At 41.8% G+C, this 22,331-nt stretch overlaps 2 protein-coding genes across 2 annotated transcripts; one reads left to right on the forward strand and one right to left on the reverse strand.

Moving 5' to 3' along the window:
* Positions 1-53: 53 nt before the first annotated feature.
* On the forward strand, positions 54-4,972 carry LOC131368958 (protein ABHD15). The gene is made up of 2 exons (XM_058415223.1): positions 54-2,172; positions 2,826-4,972. The coding sequence occupies exons 1-2, from the start codon at positions 1,253-1,255 to the stop codon at positions 3,478-3,480; spliced, it is 1,575 nt and encodes a 524-aa protein (XP_058271206.1). The 5' UTR covers positions 54-1,252; the 3' UTR covers positions 3,481-4,972.
* On the reverse strand, positions 3,801-21,743 carry taok1b (TAO kinase 1b). The gene is made up of 20 exons (XM_058415222.1): positions 21,130-21,743; positions 15,038-15,266; positions 14,802-14,873; positions 14,265-14,366; positions 14,129-14,174; positions 13,434-13,530; positions 12,427-12,540; positions 12,247-12,338; positions 12,068-12,161; positions 11,861-11,942; positions 11,015-11,182; positions 10,715-10,918; positions 10,329-10,466; positions 9,911-10,147; positions 9,682-9,810; positions 8,982-9,185; positions 8,594-8,833; positions 8,179-8,391; positions 7,693-7,875; positions 3,801-7,621 (listed from the first exon to the last, which is right to left on the reverse strand). Exons 2-20 carry the CDS (start codon positions 15,167-15,169, stop codon positions 7,115-7,117), a joined length of 3,054 nt encoding a protein of 1,017 aa, XP_058271205.1. The 5' UTR covers positions 15,170-15,266; positions 21,130-21,743; the 3' UTR covers positions 3,801-7,114.
* Between the last annotated feature and the right edge of the window lie 588 nt (positions 21,744-22,331).

Below are 22,331 nucleotides of genomic sequence, written 5' to 3' on the forward strand. Positions count from 1 at the left end.
CTCCTCATATGTATGTACACTGATCAGCCATAACATTATGACCACCTGCCTAATATTGTGTTGGTTCTCCTTTTGCTGCCGAAACAGCCCTGACCGGTCATGCACTGTGTATTCTGACACCTTTTTATCAGAACCAGCATTAACTTTTTTAGCAATCACATGGACCAGTCTTTGCGCTCCATGTGCATCAATGAGCCTTGGCCACCCATGACCCTGTCGCCGGTTCACCACTGTTCCTTCCTTGGACCACTTTTGATAGACACTGACCACTGCAGACCGGGAACACCCCACAAGAGCTGCAGTATTGGAGATGCTCTGATCCAGTGGTCTAGAAATCACGATTTGGCCCTTCGTCAAACTCGCTCAAATCCTTACGCTTGTCCATTTTTCCTGCTTCTAACACATCAACTTTGAGGACAAAATGTTCACTTGCTGCCTAATATAGCCCACCCACTAACAGGTGCCATGATGAGGAGATCATCAGTCTTCACTTCACATGTCAGTGGTCATAATGTTATGCCTGATCAGTGTATACTGTATACGTAGTTCAGTAAAATAACACTGTGTCCATCTGAGATGTAATAACTAAGAAAAATGTCTCTACATGTATCTGTTTCAGAAAAAAGCCCTATGTACAACACATTTATTTTACCAGGTTACAGAATGGTTGTGCCTCATGAACCACTAAAGGTGTGGGATATATAATTCTACTGCATGTGTATGAGATTAACCAGATTAACATGTTGCAATTAATCAAACGATGAATTAAACTTTTACTTAATCATTTGTTAAGTCTCGCAACAACCGTAGTACAGTATTAAATTCAAATTCATTCCTTATCATTTTTTACTGACATCAGCTTACACAAGATCACAATACCTTCTGGTTACATAAACAAACTGTCAAGGTCCAAAGGTTGTGTAGATGCAGTACCCTTCAGGTCCTTGCCCTGCTCCAGCTCTCTAGTGGTTTGCACTGGTCACATCTTTTAGCTCTGTAATGAGAAACGTCAAGGGACTGACCTCATTCAAGCTAGCAAGACGTGTTTCATCTGATTTCCACTTCATATCCTTCAGCTACAAGTATCCTGTTTGAACAATAAACAAGGAGGAGACAAATTAGTTTTGAAGAGCTCATCCCTGTGAGTTTTAGGTTTCAACACTTCCCACAGTTAGCTTCTCTAGCTGCATGGACCTGACCAGGATAAAACAGCGCTCGCTTTCTACTGTTTCCAGGGCTTTAGAAAGAAGTCATGTGGGGATTCTTCTTCTGCTTCACACCTTCCATGCTTCTGTTCTCAGTTGCAGTGCTTTATCAATCAAAGTGGATTCACTGTCTTGTGGAGGAAGGAACGAGGAAGCTAACTCGGGGAATATGGATCATCATTTGCACGATGTTGAAGCTTCCGAACCCTAGCGTTTTGTACGCCACTGGGGACCAGGATGCAAAAATCAAGCTGATCTATAAACCGACAGCTCTGGCAAGCTACGTCATACAGAACTGTAAAGCTCTCGCACGTGCTCCATTGGCTAGGTGGCCAAAAGCAGACCCTCATTTACAGTTTTTTTTCAATTTCATATTGCCCATTGAGGAAGATGCACAGGGACACTGTGGAATCACCTTCACCAGAGATCATTTACTGATACAAGATGGCGGAATTGTAGCCCTGGATTGGGTAGTCAGGATAAAAGACCAGGATGCTCAGGCTAAGAGGGAATATTATCCAGGAGAAAGAGCTCCAGGCGGCCATACCAGCACTCCACCCATTATCATTCTGATTCCTAACGCTTTGGGGAAGATCACACGAAATTTGCTAAGCTTGTGTGGCTTGGCTTTGCAGCAGGGTTTCTACCCCGTGGTCTTCCATCGTCGAGGTCACGGGGGCTGTCCGCTTGCTACTCCACGCTACCAGGAGTTTGGAGATCCCTCTGATCTGGTGCAGGCTGTACTGTATATTCAGAGCCGCCATCCATCTTCGGATCTGTTTGCCGTCAGTGAAGGTTCCGGGTCTGGTCTGCTACTGTCGTACCTTGGGGAGCGTGGCTCATCTTCTTACCTAGTAGCAGCCGCTTGTATATCCCCAGTGTTCCACGGACAACAGTTCTTTGAGACGCCTTTCCCAAAATTATATCATGAGGCAGCATTGTATTACCGCAAGCTGCAACTCAGCAGGTAATTAAACATTCACGATTACGCTTTTTAATCACCTAAGCTTGAAAAGAAGGCTTGAGGGTGGAAATAAATGTTAGTATATTTGTGCAAAATATAAACAGGAACTTTTTAGTCCCCATGTTGTCATACTCCTTGTTGGTAAGGTGGAAATGGGGGTATTTATTTGCCAGCAGAATCCAGTCATTTTCATAACAAAATGAGCAGGTTTTAATTCCTCTAAAGCCCATTTTCTAGGCACCATTGAAAATCTTTGGCTGCAAAATCTGTACAGCGCAGCCTTGAGAGTATTCTCACTCATATGCCACTGTTGTTTTGTTCCCCATATGTTTAGACGTACACTGTGGAATTGAAGACTCGCTGAAGCATTGTTTATTAAGCAGCTTTCACTGGTTTCTCATGTGTAGTAAAGCTACTCCTAGAACCTCCATCACTACCTGATCTCTAAGTTATACATTAGCAAGGCCTCATTTTCAGTGATATGTTGCTGAAAAAAGATGTGTATAAAATTAAATAAGCCCCGCCCAAGCAGAGTCTCTTGAGCCGAACCCAGTAACAACATCAGAGATAATAAATAGAAAACGATGTTTTTCTATAGCTAGAGCTGTTGGTTTTTAAAGGTAACCCTAGTTCAACAACTTTGTCCCTATACACAGGTACGCAACTGCTCTCAGTTCAGTAATGGATGTCAAGGAAATCTTCAGCTGTCGTTCTCTTCAAGACATGGAGAAGTCGATATTCTGCTCAGTCAGATTGCTAGACACCAGTCAGAAGGACACACTGGATCAGGGCATGGAGCTTGGATCTATACAGACTAACTGGGCAGGTTACTGGGAACGTAATGAACCTTTGCGAGATGCTGATGAAATTGCTGTTCCTGTGCTTTGCTTATGCAGCACTGATGACCCTTTACTACCTCCAGCTTCCAGCTTACCCATGTCCATCTTCCAGTACAGCCCATATTTCTTTCTGGCTCTGACGTCCCAGGGAAGCCATTGTGGCTTCTTACAGCAGGATCCTCAGAACGATGCTTCATGGAGCCATGAAGCAGTACTGGAATATTTCCAGGTCGTCACCGAGTTCTTCACAGCTGAGGAAAGAAAATGCTTTATGGAAGGGTTTGTTGGATGGGATAGTGCCCAAGGGCTCAGGCAAAAAACAGGTGCCGTGGCTCACAGGAGGAGGAGACCAACCATGGTGAGGACAGAGAGACCTGTCTTGGGTTCACAAAGACAACTCTCAACTCAATCAAGACTGGTCACTTTCGAAGAGCAAGAGGCGTTCACCTGGAACAGATCGTACACTCGATGACGTGGGAATTGCAACAAAGGTGGAAATGGACATGGGGAAAAATTACAAGGTTTGACCGAAACCTGGGTGAGAGTGAAGAGGTAAACGGCGATTAGAAAAGTTGATGGGAACGGAAATGTAATTGACAACTGTCAAGTGTTTATAAAGTGCTTATTATTAAGATTTTAAACTTTTATTTTCATTCTAATCTGTTCAAAAAAGAAATTTGGAGTAAACATATTTCATTTCCTGGATTAACACACAATGATCCATCCATCCATCCATCGAAATTACTTTCTAATCTTCTCCCATAACTACAAAGAAATACATCAGGACCAGTGTATATTAAAATTACTTTATTACAGATGATTTCTTTTTAATCCAGTAGCCCTCTGCCAACAAAAGGAGTAATTACAAACAAAACATTACATTTGTCCCCATAAAGTTTTCAGATTTTTCGTTTACATTTTAATTGGATTTTTTTTTTCTTCTTCGTGTGAATAGCCATACAACTGGTTGTTATAATCTTTATGACATTCAGCTTTTCACAATCTATACATTTTAATACAGGTTATATATGGATTGTTATGGTAATGTTGAAGCAGAAAAAAAAAAAGGAAAAATAATTGATAATTCTGAAGGAATACTGGTGAACACACTGTAACTGTACATACATACCCCTTTGCTTTGTTATTGCCCATTTCCCTCGTTCTCACGCTTTTAAAGGGATCATTAAAACAGGGGGACGTAGCGGGCTGCCATGGGACGCATGAGATTACACTTCCGCAAGAAGACGCACCTCTGTCCTCTCCATGCTGCTGGAGCTTAAAGGAGAGTGACCGACCTTAACCAGTGTCCAGGTGGAATAAGCTGTTATATTTTTGGGTCTTGTGGCTGCTCTCCGGATTCCAATCGAGCATTTATGAGGTTGTGAAGTGATTTTGGCATGTTAGCTTCTCTCTCTCTCTCTCTTTTTTTTTTTAATTTGGCCCCAATCCTTTGAGGCCTGAAAGTGCAATGGCTCAGTCGGCTTGTAACATATAAGCTAAATTAAAGTTTGTTGACATCTCTACATGACCAGCGATGCCATGAGAACACTAGAGAACATATACAACACTAGTTGTTCGCTAAATGACCGCAAAGACAAGCGTTCAGGGACTGAGAGTCTGGGATGCATTTGGGGGGGGGGCAGTTACTAGAACATGAGGCAGACCTCCTTGGATCATGTGATAAAGTAAGCTTCACCAAAAGGTCTCCGTTGCCATCGGTAAAATGAACAGCAGAAGCCTGACGAGCAACAACGTGGAAAATGCAAAAACGCTATTCGCGTCAGGGAGGATGCAAGGTGTTGGATTTTCCTTTAACATGATATCTCCTGCTTTCAATATATGTTTAGACACAGCTGGGTTTTTGTTATTCCCTACATATTCAAGCAGCTAATTTTATACCTGGGTTTTAAATTTGGGTATTTCTTGGGCTCATAGATTTATAATAGCTTTTTTTTTTTTTTTTTTTTTAAACATTTTCTATTTGTACAATATACACAGACTTTCTCTATACATCCCGCTTAAAGTTGTCTCCTCACTATTTTCCAAAAACATGTTATATATGCTTTCTGCCGTTCTGTTTTTCTTAATCTTTTGTTTGTACACATAATTAGAAACGATGCTTGAGGGAAGATGTTGGGCAGGAGTTGCCCGGGGCTCTGGGATGAGCGTGAAGGTGATCAGAGGTGACAGCAGCGGCACCCATTCGCACTCACCCAGCAAAAACATTCACCGGTCACAAGCCTGCCTGAAAGACACCTTCCCACCCCCAAACCCACATATACTGCCCTGACGCCAAGCCGGGAGAGGGGCAGAAGAGAACACACCGTAGGTCTGAGACACAGAGAGGACACAGAGCAGCACATGATGATTAGTTTTGTCTTTGCAGCTGCTAAAAACCTCCTCTTTGCATAGCTGGGATCAAAGTAACTTTGGCATTTTGAATAGGAATCAAATATCTGACTGATAATCAGATATTTTCTATTCATCCTACATAAGCAAGGAGAAAGTATACACACACACAGCTTCGTTTTCTACCCATATCAGCCATCACTATGCTCACTTTTTCAAGATATTTCTAACTTATTTCCTTTTTCAGCATTTCAAATCCATTAAACAACCTGCAACACGGTAAAATAAATGCTTCCGTTTTCTAAAGCAACAAGATTCCAAGGCAATTCATGGAACCCAGTTGCTATTGTGCTTGTATTAAGAATTAGTGTGGACATATAAATAAGATCACTGCTACATTTCTCTCTAGGATTCTCACATCGATGCAAAAGGTACAAAAATATCCTGAAACGAAATAAAATGTAATCGTGTGGCTCCGTTTTTGTGCGATTGTACACGAGCTGAGACGTTCAGCGTGAGGCACACTATGACTGTATGATGTAGTTTTTACAGAATCTCTCAGATGTAATACTCTCTGGCTTCGAACATCACTATTTCCTTTCGCATCTTGTGTGCCACTTTTGTTAAAAAGAAAAACCTTAGCAAGTATCGGTAGTTCTCAGGTTTCTCACCAACCCTGTTAGCTAGCACAGACGAAACAAAACCATCTTTCAGAGCTCTTAGTGTTTAACTTTTAAAAGCAATCAATGCTGCTAATAATTTTATTAAAGGAACAGCATTAATGAAAAGAAAAAAGAAAAAAAAAATCAAGATTGTGGCCAAAGAAAACTAATTACTTGGAGAAATACTTAACTGGCTTCCTAAATCACTGACGATTACCATTTCCTTCTGCATCCTGTGCCACTTTTTGTTTCCTTCCTTAAAACCCTTAGCGTTAAAATCGATCATCTCAGATCACCAAACCATACTGCTTCACTGCAATGGTTCTCATTGAGAAGATGAACAGGCTATACATTCTTTGAGGAATCAAATTGCAAAAAAAAAGCCTCGTAAGAAGCATCTCACGATAAAACCCTGCTGTAACTTCCTGTCTCAGCAAATCGAATGCACTTAACAGAAAGAACTTTCCATATACAAGGGCATCTTGCGCATTCACACCAAGGGGCCGTGTGCTTACAAGTTATTGATTAAGCTGTGACATGATCGATTACATACCCTGAAACCACGATGTAAACAAAGCACACCGAGGTACATCTCCGTCTCGCCATCACATCGGGTCAATAGTGCTTCTAGCGTGTCCTCATGGTTTGCGTTCTTTCATCGTGGGCATCAATGTGCAAAACGTTAAAACAAAAAAACGATGCATGATGTGCCCCTGCTATATATATATACGTTCAAAAAAAAGCCTCTCTATCCTAAACACATTCGTAAACACACACACTCGCGTTCCATTTCTCATATTAACGCACTGTTAAAATGACTTTGCTCCATATACAGTGCATTCTACAGATTGATGATATTCACACATATATCTGAACCTGTGAGGCTTTTCCAATGAGGATTCGAAATATAAGGTGCATTTTTTTTAGTGAAGCATTTTCACAACTGCAAAAATTAAATTGTGGAAGAGGGAGAATGAGAAAGAAAATACCACTCAGGGCTCTGTGTCTCCTCTCTGACCTTGGTGTACCTCATGCCCCTCTCAGGGTGTGTGTGTGTGTGTGTGTGTTGAGGGTGGAGTGTTAGAGCGGGCTGGCTTATGTGTATGACAGGTGCGAGCCGTTGGAGATCTGAGAGGCGATGCTGGCACTCCTGCTCATTCCCTGCTCGCTGCGACCTCCACCTGAGGTTCTCCGTGACGCCTGAGGGCTGTTCCGTGCCCCGCCACCACTGGACCGCTGGCTGCCGCCTGAACCATGATGGCCCCAGGGAGAATGCCCGCTGTGTCCCCAGGGCTGCTGGATGGAGCCGCTCTGGCTGGCATGGTGCTGATGGTGGTGGTGGTGGTGGTGATGGTGGCTCTGCTGGCTGCCCCAGTGTGGCCCCTGTGAGCCGGCACTGTGTGGTGAACCCCATGCGCCTGGCATACCTGGAAAACTGTGGCTGTGACTGTCGGAAGAGGCCAGGTTGGACAGCACCATGTTGTTGAAGCCTAGACGCATGCTTTCTGAGTCGAAGGCTTCGATCTCACGCGCCTGCCTCTCCAGCAGGCTGCGGATTCTCTCTGAACGCTCGTTCTGCAAGGTCACCATCTCCTCCTCGATCTGAGATTAACAAAAAAAGAAATTAAAATATTGGCTTATGTTTACGCTGAAAACATGCTTAACATACATACCTTCTGTTCCAGGAGGGCTCTGCGCAGTGAGACTCTCTGTTCTAGCTCTTTCCTCTCACGATCATGCTGCGCATCGGTCTGCATCTTGATTTTACTCTGATATGCATTCAGCAGTTCCAGCTCCTGCTGAAGCTGCATCTTCAGCACCTGACACTCCGCCTCCTGGGCTTCATCCAGTCGCAACTAAGAAAACATGACAGAGGATAGACTTAGACAAGGTGACAAAACTGTATTCATTACTAGCTGTGTCTTATGTAATTTTTTGTTACTCTCCTCTGTATTTGTGTTGACCCTGCACTTATATATCAGTTCATGGCAAGGTCATTTTTGAAGCAGTGGCATTTTCATACTGGACACATTTTATTCCCAGCGACTCAACAATCGATTTACAAAATGTTAACAAACAAAAATGTTAACCATCGTATTCAGACACAATTCTGTGCATTCTGTGACACTCTATAATGCTGCACCTTCATCTTTACTTACTGCCTGCGTGGAGAGCATGTCATTGATGGAGTGATCATATTGCTCAGCGAGAATGGCCAGTTTTCTCGTCTGCTCCTCCTTGAGTCTCTTCAGCACGGCCTTGTGGTCTGACTTGGGCGTGGTCTCGAGCAGGTGGTTCCGCAGGGCCTTGTATTGCCGCGTCTGGATTTTACAGGTGTCCTGAAACTGCTTCTTGATCTGTAGCTCTTTGGACTAAGACACAAATGTAGGCAGACAAGCAACAGCAAAAAAGAAGAGAAAGGGGGGAAAAGAGAAAGAGAGAGAGAGAGAAAACAGACAGCACAAAAACAACAGCAAGACAAGGACATTTGATGAAATTTAGAATAAAGAAAAAGCCAATTTGTGTTAATAAAATGGCAGCTGTTATGAACTAATGCCTTGAAGTCCCACCAACCTTTAGGCTCTTGGGCTGCTGCCGGACCTCCATGACATGCTTGCGGCGCAGTTCTCTCTCTCTGCGCTTGTTGTATTCCAGCTGGTTAGTGAGCTCGGTCTGGTGCTGCAGGCGGATGAGCTCGGTCCTCATTTTGTGGATGGTGCCTAACTGCCTCACCTCCAGCTCCTGCATAGACTCATGATGACGCAGCAGCATGGCGTGCTCCAGGTCCTTCTGGGTCTGACGTTTATTCAACTCCTGGAAATATCGCAAAGGAAAATAAAAAATGAAATCATACTCGGTAACAAAATCATTTCTGTATTAGTATATCAATTAAAACAAGCACAGAAAGTTGTGCAGCTGTTATCACACTACTGCAACTTTTTTACGGTAGATGCTGACGTACTTCTCGCACGAGGTCCTGCTCTACGTTGTGTTTGGCAATGAGGATGCGGCGTTTGAAGCGTCGGCACTCGAGCTCTAGGTATTGGCGCTGTCGACGGAGTAGGTTTGCTTCCTCCTCAGCCTGAAAGTGCTGGATGTTCTCCTTCTGCTTGGACAACCATTCTTGCTTCTCCTTCTTGGGTGTGGACTGGTTCTCGTTCAACTCCTGAGGTGCCATGTAAATGACACAGTATTTTAAATCGCTTAGACATATTCTGTTTCTTTAGTATTAAACCATTTTTATACCCGGTTAATGTTAGTGTTTAAACGTACAAATCCTCTCATGCTGCCTACATTGAAGGCGGATTTGCATACCGGTTTTGAGGAATCTTCTTGAACGACAGTTTTTTACAACGCACCTTACAACGATCATCACAACAAAAGTACACTACCAGATCTTGGTTAAGATATCAATAAACATCTCCATACTGCTCCGAAGATAAACGTGGCATGAAATTGCTTAACATTTGTTCAGGTCGACGTGGAAACGTGACGGACAGGGTTGTTTTGGTCCTCGTGGGCAATTTAGCATAATGCATTCATGTGCATATAATGTAACTACAAGGACATACAGATCAGTGCAATTACTACACACTAAGGATCGCAAAATAGAACATTGTGAGAGACTATATGTTCCTGTTTTTGCTCTAGTTGCTGCTAACCTCTTTCAGTTGCTCCTTGCGTAGTTTATACTCTCGTTTCTGAGATTCGAGAAAGCTGCTTAGCTCTTTCTTTTGCTGGGCCTGGATGTGCTGTTGGAATTTCTTCTCATCATTAGCAAATGACTTGGCCTTTAAAAACATGAAATAAAATATGCAAATCACACATAACACCTCTGTGGTCAGTTGAACAGGAATGTGCAGAAACTGATCTGAGTTGATGCCTGCTTACATCTTTCTCCATGGCTGCTTGGTGCTTTTTGACCAGTTTCTCTATCTCAGCCGCAAAACTATTTCGCTGAGTCTCCAGCTCCTTGTCCAGCTTCAGTCTGTGCTCATCCATCTCAGCCTTGAGCTTGTTCTCCAGGGCCATCAGGTGCTTCTGGTGCTGCCGCCTCATGCGCTTATAGCCAGACATCTGCTCTCTCAGCTCCGAGTCCTGTTCGTGTTCTTGCATCTGCCTAGTTACCTAGAAAGCAAAGACCTAGTGAGCCACACCCAGTACAAATATCCCATCCTCTCTGTCTTGATTTTTTTCCTGCTCTTATAATCAAGAAGCTCCTCATTACATAATCATTAAATCATATGCTCTATTGAGAGGAATACAAAAGCCTCTTCCAGCATGACTGAACAAGGGAGCAGTGACTCACCAGTGAGGCTGTGCGGATGGTGGCAAAGTGCTCGCGGTTTCGGTGGTATTTGCGTGGGGGCGGCTGTGCTGGAGCTGCCTGGGCCTCGGAGGGATGACTGCGTGCCTCCGGGTCATCTCGGTAAACCTCTTCCTCTTCCTGTCAACACCAACAAAGGAAGGATGAGACCGACTTGCATCAGAAATTGACTACATTGACTACATGACTAATATCTCAGTTCTCACAAACCTGAAGTGAAGTGTGAAGCTATTATTTGAGATAGAAATGAACAAAATGAGAGGTAGATGACACATTTACTAGATCGAAATGGTGTATCAAATGCAGGACAAATCGTAAATTTAAAACACTTAAAGTCAATGTAATGAGGAAGAATGAAGTGAGCGTACAGGTTTGAGGTGTATGACAGAGCTGTTGGACATCACGGTGTGGTCTCCTTCCATCAGGTCCAGTTCACTCTTATCATCTGCAGCATCAGGAAGGCTGTTGACAGAGCTGCTCTGAGAGCTGGCACTGATTGACATGCTGGGGATGGACTGGTTACTTCCTACACTGTTCACCGTGCCTGTACGCCCAGCCCCATGCTCAGGCTCCTACACACACACACACACACACACATATAACTTCCTGAGACCCTAAAGTCTAAGCAGCATTCACCACAGAGCAATACTTTAGTGCACTAGCCTGACCTCATCTCCCTCTGGGGCCTCAGTAGCTGGCCCATTGTGGGCCTCCTGAAAGAGGATCTTCTTCATCTTGCGGTACTGCAAGTTATCCAGCTCCCGGACTGCATCCTTGGTTCGCATGATCAGGTCAATCAGGACAGTTTCTGGTCTCTCTCGCTGAACAAATGCATGCTGTGTGCAAAGCAGGTAAGTTAAACTAGGCTAGTTATTTAGTTATATACTAATTAAATGTTATTTTCTCTACACCACTGACCATGCTGACCAATCTAGTCATCTTGTTAATTAAGCAGACTGATTTAATTGAGATTATGTTGGTTTTGAGTTTGAAATAAATCTTATAGGAACAGTATTGGTGTTTACTGAATAACGTGAAACAAGGCCACAAGATTAAAACCAATGAGTGTTTGAAAAATGTCTGAATAAAGTTACAACGGACAAATTAAAGACAGGCGTGATAAAATTTATGTTCCCGTTTTGTCAGATAAATAAAATAAACAAACAAAAAAATAATACAATGTTCACATTCAAACATTATGTTGTACTGGTCTTAAGTCAATCATGATTGATTTAATTGGTTATCCCTTGGAATGAACCGTCCATGGCTAATGATGCACTGATCCAATAAAAGACCTGAAATTCTATGTATCAGTATGGGGTTAATTTTTACACCCCATGGTGTATTTTATGTCTTAAAAATGTAGCTGGATCCTTTAGTGATTTCTATGTATTGTTTTGTATATTCTATATATTGTATTGCTCAGCATGGTAGCATTTACCTCAATCAAGTTTGCACAATTAGTAGAACAATGTGTAAGCAAATTGGTTTGAAATTCTACTAGTAGTGGTCACCTGTAGCAGATCATCTGACTGGGGTCTATCTTGTGGGATTTTCTGAAGACAAGAGTCAACAAAATTTCTAAAGTAATCCGTCCTAAAAAAACAGAAACACACCATAATTGCCTTCACATTCAAATTTTCATATCCAACAAGCTTGAGGACTGCTGGTGCACCATAGATGCCAAGAACTGTTACTGTTTTTGTACACTGGAGACTCACCATTCACTAGACTGCAGTGCTGGGCTCTCATTTTGCGCTATATGGTATAAGGCACTCATTGCATTCATATTGAACAGAGGGGGCTTCCTCTCAGCTGGAAGAGACAAAGACGAGATCAAGGATTTCACTCTTAACTCGGTTATATAACGTATGTAAAATCTAGCCAAGAGCCATCTTACCTAGTTCTATACAGGTGATCCCAAGGGACCAGACATCTACCTTTCCATCATACTGCCCTTCATCCATAGCCAGGATCACCTCTGGAGCCATCCTGAAAGGAGGAAGGAAAGAAGACAATGGAAATGATGCATTTAAATAATGTCAGTGTAATCCCCACAGGCATTATGCTCTGTGCTCACCAATATGGCGTCCCCACAAAGGAATTGGCCGGAGAAGCGATGGAGGCAGAACCAAAATCTGCCAGTTTGACCTGGCCAGGTTCAGTCAGCAGGATGTTCCCAGCTTTGATATCCCTGAGAAGTGCAAGAGCAGAGTACAAGGGATCATTTGAATTGTATCTTTATCTGTGTTTGGTGTTAAAACATGAAGCATGGTCTTGACTGAAGGAGTGATGTGGATCAGTATGGAAACACTGAGGGGAAGTTAGAACAACAAATAGCGATCTGCAGAACTTTATTTAACTCTTGAACGTCCTCAGCTGGTCAGACGCCCTCATGCAAGCTCTCTGTATAATTTCTGTCTGACTAAGCTAGCAACAAAGTCATTCCCAAATCAGGGAATTTTTGTTTAAAGTTGACAAGAATAGCTACTTAATAATATCAGATGTATTGAGGATCACTGATCAGTGAACACACTATAAGAATCTACTACAATAATGATACAGCAAAGTAACCGTTTTCAAAGAGAGCTGCCGACTTCTAGCGACATGAGTGACGGCGACCTTATGTGACTAGATGTAGGCATGTTCAGTCATGTGACAAAGCTGAGAAAAGCTTAACTTTGTGCAAATATGGAGCAACTTGGTGTAGCAATTACCAAGGGGAGTGAAAGCAGTGGAGCGCGTGTGATCCGTGGCAAAGAGCATGCACTGCTTCTCCTTTACCTCGTAGGATATGATGCAGATACACACTGGCTGGATTTATTATAGTGACTTACTGAGAAGTTATTACTATGACAACCAGGAGGAGGTGACTAAAATTGCTGCAGATGTGAATGTTTAAGGCTTAAAGCGGTATGAATAAATAACGCACGACTATTTTTGCGCCCAGGAAAGCTTTCACTGAAATGAAAACTAGAAAACTAACACTGCACGATTTACATCTGATCCTGAATTCATTTAGATTGTATTCTCTGCCCAATCCAAGTAATGCATTCATGTTTTGTAAAATTGCACATGTTCACCTACCTGTGAATCATGTTATGAGAGTGAAGGTAGGCAAGCCCCTGCAAAGCACCATGGGTGATAGCTGCAATCTCGATTTCCTGAAGGGGCTTTTTGTGAACTGCAAAATACAAATGAATCAAATAACTAAATGTGAAAACTCTATATTAGTAAACTTGTACTATGAATCTTAATGATATTTATTGTAATGCCTGTGAATAGAGTTCGGGGATGTGTCAATTTTAAAAATCTTCATGGCGAAAAAAATGTATTTTGTGGTGTGATGCATGAACAAATATTTAGAAATATGAAATAAACATTTCCTTTTTGCCAGGTTCTACACAACACTCTGATAATTTTACTCTTACAAGATTACGTTGTTCCCACTCCTACCTATGAATGCTGCACATTTAAAGATAAAGATATGAAAACACAGCTGTTGTTCTAGTTCCTTTCATGTTCTTCCATTTTAATATTTCATTTTTAATAAGGTCAAAGGCTTGCTGATGCTCTACGCTACTAAAGAGTCATTTGAATTTTACATACCCCCAGATATCTCAAAGCTGTCAAATAGCTCAAAGAAATGATCTTGATCTTGAGGTTGATTTGACAGAAATATGCGAAAACTTGCAAGTAAGCCTTCTAGTTACGTACGGCATGGAGGAGGAATTGCTGCAAATTCATGTTTCACATTTTTCTGGTCAAACCTAGCAGCTTACCTTCAAGGAGGTCGGAAGCTGAACCCAAACAGTACTCCATCACAAGCTGGAGAAGAAATTCGAGAATGGACATATTTAGAGATAAAGTCGGATAAATGACTTTGTTTCGAGAAGGAGATGAACAAAGAGGGTTTACCCATGCTGTGTGTTCTCGTAGGTAGCATCCTTTATACTCTATGCTGTTAGGATGCTGTATTCTCTGGAGGAATTTTACTTCTTTAATGATATCCTGCCATTTCTGATGGAGAACGGAATGTAAACAGAAAAGGCAGTATGGTTAGCCACTCAGATATATGCTATAAGAAAGAGAAATCCTGCAGCTGAGGAGCTATGCATGACCTCATCACTTCACTCAGACATATATCTGAGTGCAGCTAAATACAGGAAATGAATTCAGTCCTTGCAATGTAGTCACCGCACCCAGCTAATGAGATATCTTGTATCCTCAACAGTATTCAGTATTAAAGTAAGAAACAAAACACAGACCAAGAAATTTCTTTAATATAAAACTACAGAGAAGCTGTTATTGCTTCAATTTATATTGAGATTTTCTATTTTTCCAAGCAGAGTGGAAAGCTTTGCAGCATTGCATTAAATAAAGAAAGAAAGAAAGAAAGAAAGAAAGAAAGAAAGAAACCAGACAGATGTCACTGCTAAGCTCAAAATGATTCACCTCATTGGACTGCTTTCCGCTGTAGGACATCTTCTTAATGGCCACCACCTCTGCAGTCCGCACATCACGTGCCTGCAGCCAGACACAGGGGGGAAAAAAAAAATCAGACAACTAGTAATCTTCGCATATTCAAGAACTGAGAACAATCATATTATTTATTACTATTATTAGTATTATTATAAACCATTCCTATAAGCCCTGAATAAAACTTTGTCAAGAGAGTGATGGAAGCTTACAAAATACACAGCTCCGAAGCTGCCATGTCCAATCTCGCGCAGGTCAGTGAAGAGCTTCTCAGGGTCTTCTTTAAAGAACAGCTCCGCGATCTCGGGGTCCTTGAGGTTCCCTGCCCTGCTGGTGGAGGGCATGCTGCGCTCGCAGGGGACTATCTGGCCGTGCGACTGCGACGCGCAAGCCCCCGATGAAGACTCATCTGCCAGAGAATGGCAGCGTGTGCATAGGGACCTGTAGAAACACACACACGCTTATTAATGAAACACATGGTCTTAATCAGTGTGACTTAATGAAGTGGGTTTTTTTAAATATACTGAGAAACATGGTACAATCCTACACGGGTCCGTCCGTCTCACAAAGGGTGTGAGCTATGATTAACAACACTTACTGAGCTCTAGGAGTTCAAACACAACCATTCATCAGCACTCTATGGACCAGATCATTAAAAAAAGAGTGGAAATTAACTTGATAGTCCTCCTACATCCATAATGATCTGTGAATAGGTTTGTAATATATACGACCTGATCTCTAACCTAGGACAGTGTCATTTACACGACTTTTAAATGGATAGAAAAAGAGTCCTTGCAACTTTTTGAAAGTGAAAAATAATTGTTGAGATCATTTTAATCATTTGATTCACAGCAACTACAAAAAAAAAAGTATTTACATACAGTATATAAGTGAGTACTTTCTCTACAGGATAATATTTAGTACTTTGTGGAAGACTGGACATGACATGATCCCTTTAATCCTCTAAACCTTGCATAACGACCAAAGACTGGTCCAGGTGACGTGGCCGTATAAGTGCTGTGACCAGGTCGCCTTTAATCGCTCTGACGCTGTTTCCTGTTTAATCGAAGAGTGTATAGTGTGGTTGAATGAACAAAAATTATATGACCTTCCCCATTTTTTGCTGGCTAAATGGAGTCATCTGTTAAATTGTGATCAACCATGGTAGTGAGTTAGCAGTCTGTTCGAATGAGCCAGCTTATTACGGCAGCAGGCATGTGACGCAGGCGTGCCGTCTGTTCTTGTTCATTATGCGGCTTTAAATGCTGGGCTGATGCAGACAGGATGGTCCTCCTTGCACAGAGTGCAAGACAAATGCAGCGGTTCTCGCGGTCTCTGATACCCAACACACCTTCAGAGCAACTCTACCATCTTGCTCTGTTCATGTAACACTTCAACCTTTATATCCTCTGTGTGCAAATAACAGCAAGAGTGAAGAGGAGTCCTGGTATCAATAATGAATATCTCTGTATGTGTGTGTGTGTGTGTTGGGCACTAAAAGCACTTTCAGTGAGACATGTGAGTAGCTGGAGTCACAAGACAGAGAGGGTGACTACCAAAAAAAAAATAAAAAATCACACAGTCCCAAACCTTCATCTGCTCTATTAGACACAGGAAAAAAAAATCCAAGAACGCTTATGGAAATTTGCTGATATGAATCGATTAGGGAAATTCACTGATGTGGGTTTTTTCAGTCGACACCTCGTTTACTTAACGACGACAACGAAACACTTTGCTTTCTTTCTTCTTTTTTGAAACAAACTGACTGATTTCAACAAGATTCTTCCTCCGATGATTATACAAACAGGTGAAAGCAGCTCTTCTGAAACGTTCAATCGACACCATTGTGGAAAACGGGCGGTTTAGCTCTATTAACTTTGGAGCTCAGACCCTCGGTCTGTTTCAGTGGATCAGAGAATTTGTTCATTTGTTCATTCACAACCTCACAGACGGCTATGATTGGCTGGTAGGTTGAACTATTCTTATAAAGCGACATAAACCAACATCCTTTTTTTTTTTGTCTTTCTTTATTAATGAACGTCTGTCATCAGGCTGCCGTCCATTTTGCTTCACATCGGAGTCGATCCCAAAAAGATGGTCGATGATTCACTGAAACCTTCGAGTCAGACTCAAACCTTCAGAGATACACAGATAATGACTCCCCTCATGTGCGCACAATCATTTTTGTGGAGTTTTTAGTTATTTCAGACAAATCACGGCTCGAAATGCAGGTATGACGTATATATCAGTACAGGTATGTACAGAATCATCTTGCTCATTTATTTGCTTAATTTCCTGAGAGACTAGCTGATTATCATTACTAAAATATGTCAGTAATGTTGTACTGTACTTACTGACCTGCAAGGTTTTGTTTCATTTCTTACTGTACAAATAACCTGGAGGATATTTAGGACGTGATAAAAAAAATATATACATATATCGGTCAGACACTCTCTGGACCTCGGTGGATCCTGGGAGCAAAGATTTGTGAACGTTGTGAATCCTTCAAATGGTCAAACCCAGATACACAGAATCACAAATCAACCATCAGAGGATGAAGGAGTTCCTGTGTATAAGCTACCTGTAGAACTGGCAGTCAAAGGTATAAAAACAAATAAATACTCAGAAAAACCAAGCGATGTGAAAGCTGTAAATAACACCTTTCGAGAAATCAAAAGGCACTGTCGTGTCGCTCGGAATTCATGGTTGATCGTTCGGTATTCTTTTACAAGCCGAGGAGGCATCTCAGTAATCTGTGGTATGCGTTCCGATCATACACATACAGTTTGTACACACATTCACACATCTAGAACTTTCTGACAGATTTCTGCTTTCCGTCTTTTCCACCATTCATCTATCCTTCCAGTTCTTCCCGCTGTCACACTACAGCCTAACAAGAGGACAACAATTTGGGAAGGGGGGAAAAAAAAAAAGGTTAAGTGAAAGAATAACAAGCAGTAGGAACGGAAAAAAGGTACATGATTAGCATTCTTACTGCTACGATGAACAGATTGCAAGCCTTATGACCTTAAAAGCTCCATCACAATAATCTGATGAGAAATTCTTTTGGCCTCTTGGATTTTTCATCAATTGTTTTGGCAACGCCGCCTTGGATTCGTTTGTCCTGAAGAGATTCCAGCATGATCACATCGACAAAATATTAGGCTATATAATAGATTAAACAATAGTTTGCTTTTTTCCACATTTGTTACAAGCGCAAAATAGAGTTTAGGATTTTTTTTTTTTTTGGTTACATTCAAGAGTCGTATTTAGAAGGAAATCTGTTTCATACATCAGCTCGGAAAAGTCACATGTCTTCAAACCTCAGATTCTGGCACTGAAGAAGTCCAATTACAGAGTGACGGGCAGGAGCCACAGCCAATCAGGAGACAGAAAGATGGATATCCGTTCTTAGTTGTGATGATTCCTTATGTTTACATATTTCCCTCTGAGACTTGAAGTGAGAGTGACGTCATATTGAACTGCGTGAACAGCCAATAGCGTTTGAGATACGGCACACTGCCTCCTAATCTAAACTAACCCAACAGTAGTTTGGTGAGCTAGCTAAATAAACATTTAAGGAGAGACCTTTTACTTCGTCTCATAACAGAGAAACCCAGATGGTGTATAAAGAGTCGTTCTCTCACTCAATCTGAGTTGACGAGCTGCAAGTTGGTTATTTTTTGGGCAACCTAGTCACCAAGACCTTCACTGATTATTAATTGTTCCAAGATCGCTGGCTACAAAGGTAAAGAGTAAGTGCAAAAGCTCCATATGGACAGGATCAAATTTACATGGGATCCTGGGGTAGCTTCCTATATTACATACACTCCTCTGGGACTTTATTTCCATCGCGATCAACCATGTTGATGTTTTTCTCTGTAAATTACAGGACTAATTATTTACTGTTGTTCCTTAATCTCAGTGGTGGTCTGATAATATAAAATCCCCACAGAATGAAGTTTTGTGGCTTTCAGAAATAAACAGTCTCTCAATACCACCTATAGGGATTAGCAAATTTGATGACATCATAATGCAGCTTTTCATCAGATGTCTGTCCAATCAAAGGTCCTCTAGGATCTTAATTGTCCCGCCCCAACTAAATGTCAAATACGGCTTAGCCCAAGCCAAGCGATTGGCTATTTATAAAAGGGGGCAGAGCCACTTGATGTGTCCTGCCTTGATTTCCTATTTCAGTAGAAATTATACATTTCCATGGCACAAATCACGTCTGTGATTTTCTATGATGACGTTGCCTTGTGTTAAGAAGACAAATAATTAATTTGCTGTATTTAGTGACATAACGCTCATCAGTGACCCTACCCCAGATAGAAAGTTTCCCAATCGCCCAAACACCAGATGCTTCTTGTACACATCGTGATTATTGTTTTCCAGTGCTTTCAAATTGTTGCTGGAACTTTAGTTCACCCCAAAACTGAAATAAGACCCAGCGTCTCTTCACCACTCCAGCGACTCTTTCCCAACATAGCGTCCGAGCGGTCAGTGAAGCGCGACTGCGTGTATGACCACGTGACGCACACATCTACGTTTGGAGAAAATAAAACCCACTAGAAACTCGCTTTTCCTGTGGATATTTTTTGTTGCCCAGATGCGAGACTTTAATCGAATGCATTACTGACGTCTCTGTGATAAACTAATCCAATCCAAATAGAACTAAAGAACTCTGCAGGTCTTTTAAGGAGTTGCTGGGCTGGTCATTTTAAGTAGACCTGGCAACACTGGACTAGATATGAATCATCATCAAAAAATAATAATAGCTATTATGATTTCAGGGGCTCTTTAAAGACTTAATGGAAGTTTGTTTATGTTCTAGATATCTTAGAGGTTATTAAAAATGGCTCTTGTTATATTTAAGGATGGGATTAGTCATGTCATTTTTTTTTTTTTATTAGGTCTCTAATAATTAGGGAGGTAGTGTTGATTTCTATCTTTCTTGAGCCCATCCTGCCTCAATTCCCATACATGCTCAGGAAGCTCCGCCCCCAGGATGTCCAACGTCCTGTCAAGTTGAAAATGACTGACCAGAGCCTCATCTAATCAGAAACAAGCATTCTGGACCTGTTTTCTCAGCCACTTGTGCTGACGCTTTGACGTAAAAGATTTTTGATCTTGTTTTCATATGAAAACAAAACAAACAAACAAACAACAAAATGGCTATTGCATCTTTAAATGTCTTGCCCCTGGTCTGGACAATATGCATGTCTGCTCAGGAAGGTTTTTTTGTTAAGACTAAAGCTCGGACTGTCTGATGTGTAGTAGAGATTCATGATGAATAATAGTGAATAATAGTGAATAATTGTGAATAACTGTGAGTAACAGTAATGCTGAAAAGCTGGCAAGGCGCTTGAGGGGAGAGAGAGAGAGAGAGAGAGAGAGAGAGAGATGAGGAATGCAGCGCCTGCTCAATGTTAAACCCCTTGTGCTTACGTCAAACTGCGCTTGGGGTTTTATTATATCGTAATAACGCGTTATAAGGCTTCTCAGCGGCGGAATTTCACGCTTCGCTCTCTTTTCTTTTAGACGTAAACATGACCAGGCTTCAATGCGACAGAAAGCGTGTCCAAGTGCCAGAGAAACGAGCAGGGAGTGCCTCAGCAATGCAACCACCATTTACAACCCTGTCACTAGTCGCTAGTTTAATTCCTGTCAGATTACAAGCGTTTCTAAATACTAACTAGTTTAATTTTTTAACACAGATTTTTACCTAGACAGGTGTGCTGGTGGATTAACCGTGACAGAACAGCACATCTTTGTTAACAACCTTTTAATCCAACACGTTTATATATATATATATATATATATATATATATATATGTAACAAACCTCACCCGGTTCACTCAGTCAGTTTATTCCATAACGAAGGACCGGTAACTAGTTAACTAGCAGTTTAACTCAAACACTAAACTACAAACGTCAAGTCATGCCATGTCATCTCATCTCACCTTACCACACGGATTAAAAGTCCTCGGACTGACCTTGTGGCTCTTTAATTAATCCAAACTTGACCACACGACTAGTTAGCGTAGTGTGAAGATTATCTTTTCCACGGCTACATAAAAGTTAGCGGCAGCGATTTAGCTCACTGAGGTGTCCGCATGGCTAGCATTAGCATGCTGAATGTAATGTATTAGCTAATCTATTTTGATTTCAGCGTCCAGTAAGATGACAACAACAACAACAACAACAACGAGAGAGAGAGAGAGAGAGAGAGAGATACACACACAGCAACACAATTCAACGTTATGGTGCACAAAAGTGTTAGAAGTGTTTAGAGAAAGCTCACCCGTCCAACAGGCCAGTTTTGACAGAAAACAGGAATCAGGGAGGGAAATCTTAGCTAGGCTTGCTACCTCGGCTAGCCTCCAACGCAGTTTATCCAGGGAAGAAGAGCAGGCAGCAAACAACTGGCCTGTGAAGCCACAGAGGAGTGGAGCAGAGATTTGACACAACTGTGGACGGGTTTGTTATTCCTTCAGCCCCTCGATAATCCTTGTCTCGCTGCCAAGTCGTTCACCCTAATAGTGTCCGAAATCGTTAGTGTTTATTCTTGCGCTTCATGTGATGACTGCTTGAGATAATTATAATAATACCAAAAAAAAAAAAAAAAAAAACAAGCCAGTGGACGTGAATAGCTCGAAAGCTAGCGTTAATGTTAACGTTAACTCCCCACTCCCAGTCACTTCCAAAAGATGGCGGCTGCTATTTTTTTTTTTTTACATCCTCCTCCCCTCTGTGACAAAACACGAGTAAAATCCACTCACGCTTCCTAACCACACTGTTTGAAACAGAGCTGTCATGGTCCCAAGGACACGAAAGCTATTCTAACTAGAAAAGTTCCACATGCATGGGAATTACGTTGAGCTGTCAGCAGCCAGGCACTGATTTTTTTATTCTCCTCACTTTCACTGGTTGCGGTTCCGCTGCCAGCCACCAGGCGGCGCCAAAAGCAACCACAGCCGATACAGTGCGCCATGTAATGGGAGAATAATCATTGATGTAGTGGTGACCAAAAGTATAGGAACACGTGGCCATCACGCTAATATGTGGGCATATATTTTTTTTTGGCAACTTTCCTTCTTTCTTTTTTTTTCATTTGTTTTGTCAATCTGACAATTCTTGTGACTTTCGGCAAAGCCTTAGATAATTAGATTAATCATCCCTGACTGAAAATGAGACTTGTGATTTTATTACCCAGACAGCGACTGAGTGCTGTGTGAGGAAAAAAAAACAAAACAAATAATGACCATCCTGCCATTTTCTCTATCTGAGTGATCATTTAACATGTAAATACAAGAATATATTTCATTTTCATGTCCTTTCTCTGTCTGTACCGCTTATCCAATTTATTCTCGGGTCACGGGGAGCCTGTGCCTATCTCAGACGTCATCGGGCATCAAGGCAGGATACACCCTGGACGGAGTGCCAACCTATCGCAGGGCAACAGTAGTGTTAGCAACAAACTGGCCAGCTAATGGGGGTGTTTCT

The sequence above is a fragment of the Hemibagrus wyckioides genome, linkage group LG18 (genome assembly GCF_019097595.1).
Source record: "Hemibagrus wyckioides isolate EC202008001 linkage group LG18, SWU_Hwy_1.0, whole genome shotgun sequence".
In the NCBI taxonomy this organism is placed as follows: domain Eukaryota; kingdom Metazoa; phylum Chordata; class Actinopteri; order Siluriformes; family Bagridae; genus Hemibagrus; species Hemibagrus wyckioides.

Bases quoted from the DNA above. Each gene is read 5' to 3' on its own strand.
- LOC131368958 (XM_058415223.1), top strand. From the start codon at position 1,253: ATGTGGGGATTCTTCTTCTGCTTCACACCTTCCATGCTTCTGTTCTCA. The intron at 2,173-2,825 runs GTAATTAAACAT...CCCTATACACAG, and splicing joins CGCAAGCTGCAACTCAGCAG to GTACGCAACTGCTCTCAGTT.
- taok1b (XM_058415222.1), bottom strand. From the start codon at position 15,169: ATGCCCTCCACCAGCAGGGCAGGGAACCTCAAGGACCCCGAGATCGCG. The intron at 12,339-12,426 runs GTGAGCACAGAG...TCCTCCTTTCAG, and splicing joins TTTGTGGGGACGCCATATTG to GATGGCTCCAGAGGTGATCC. The intron at 11,943-12,067 runs GTGAGTCTCCAG...CTGTTTTTTTAG, and splicing joins GCACTGCAGTCTAGTGAATG to GACGGATTACTTTAGAAATT.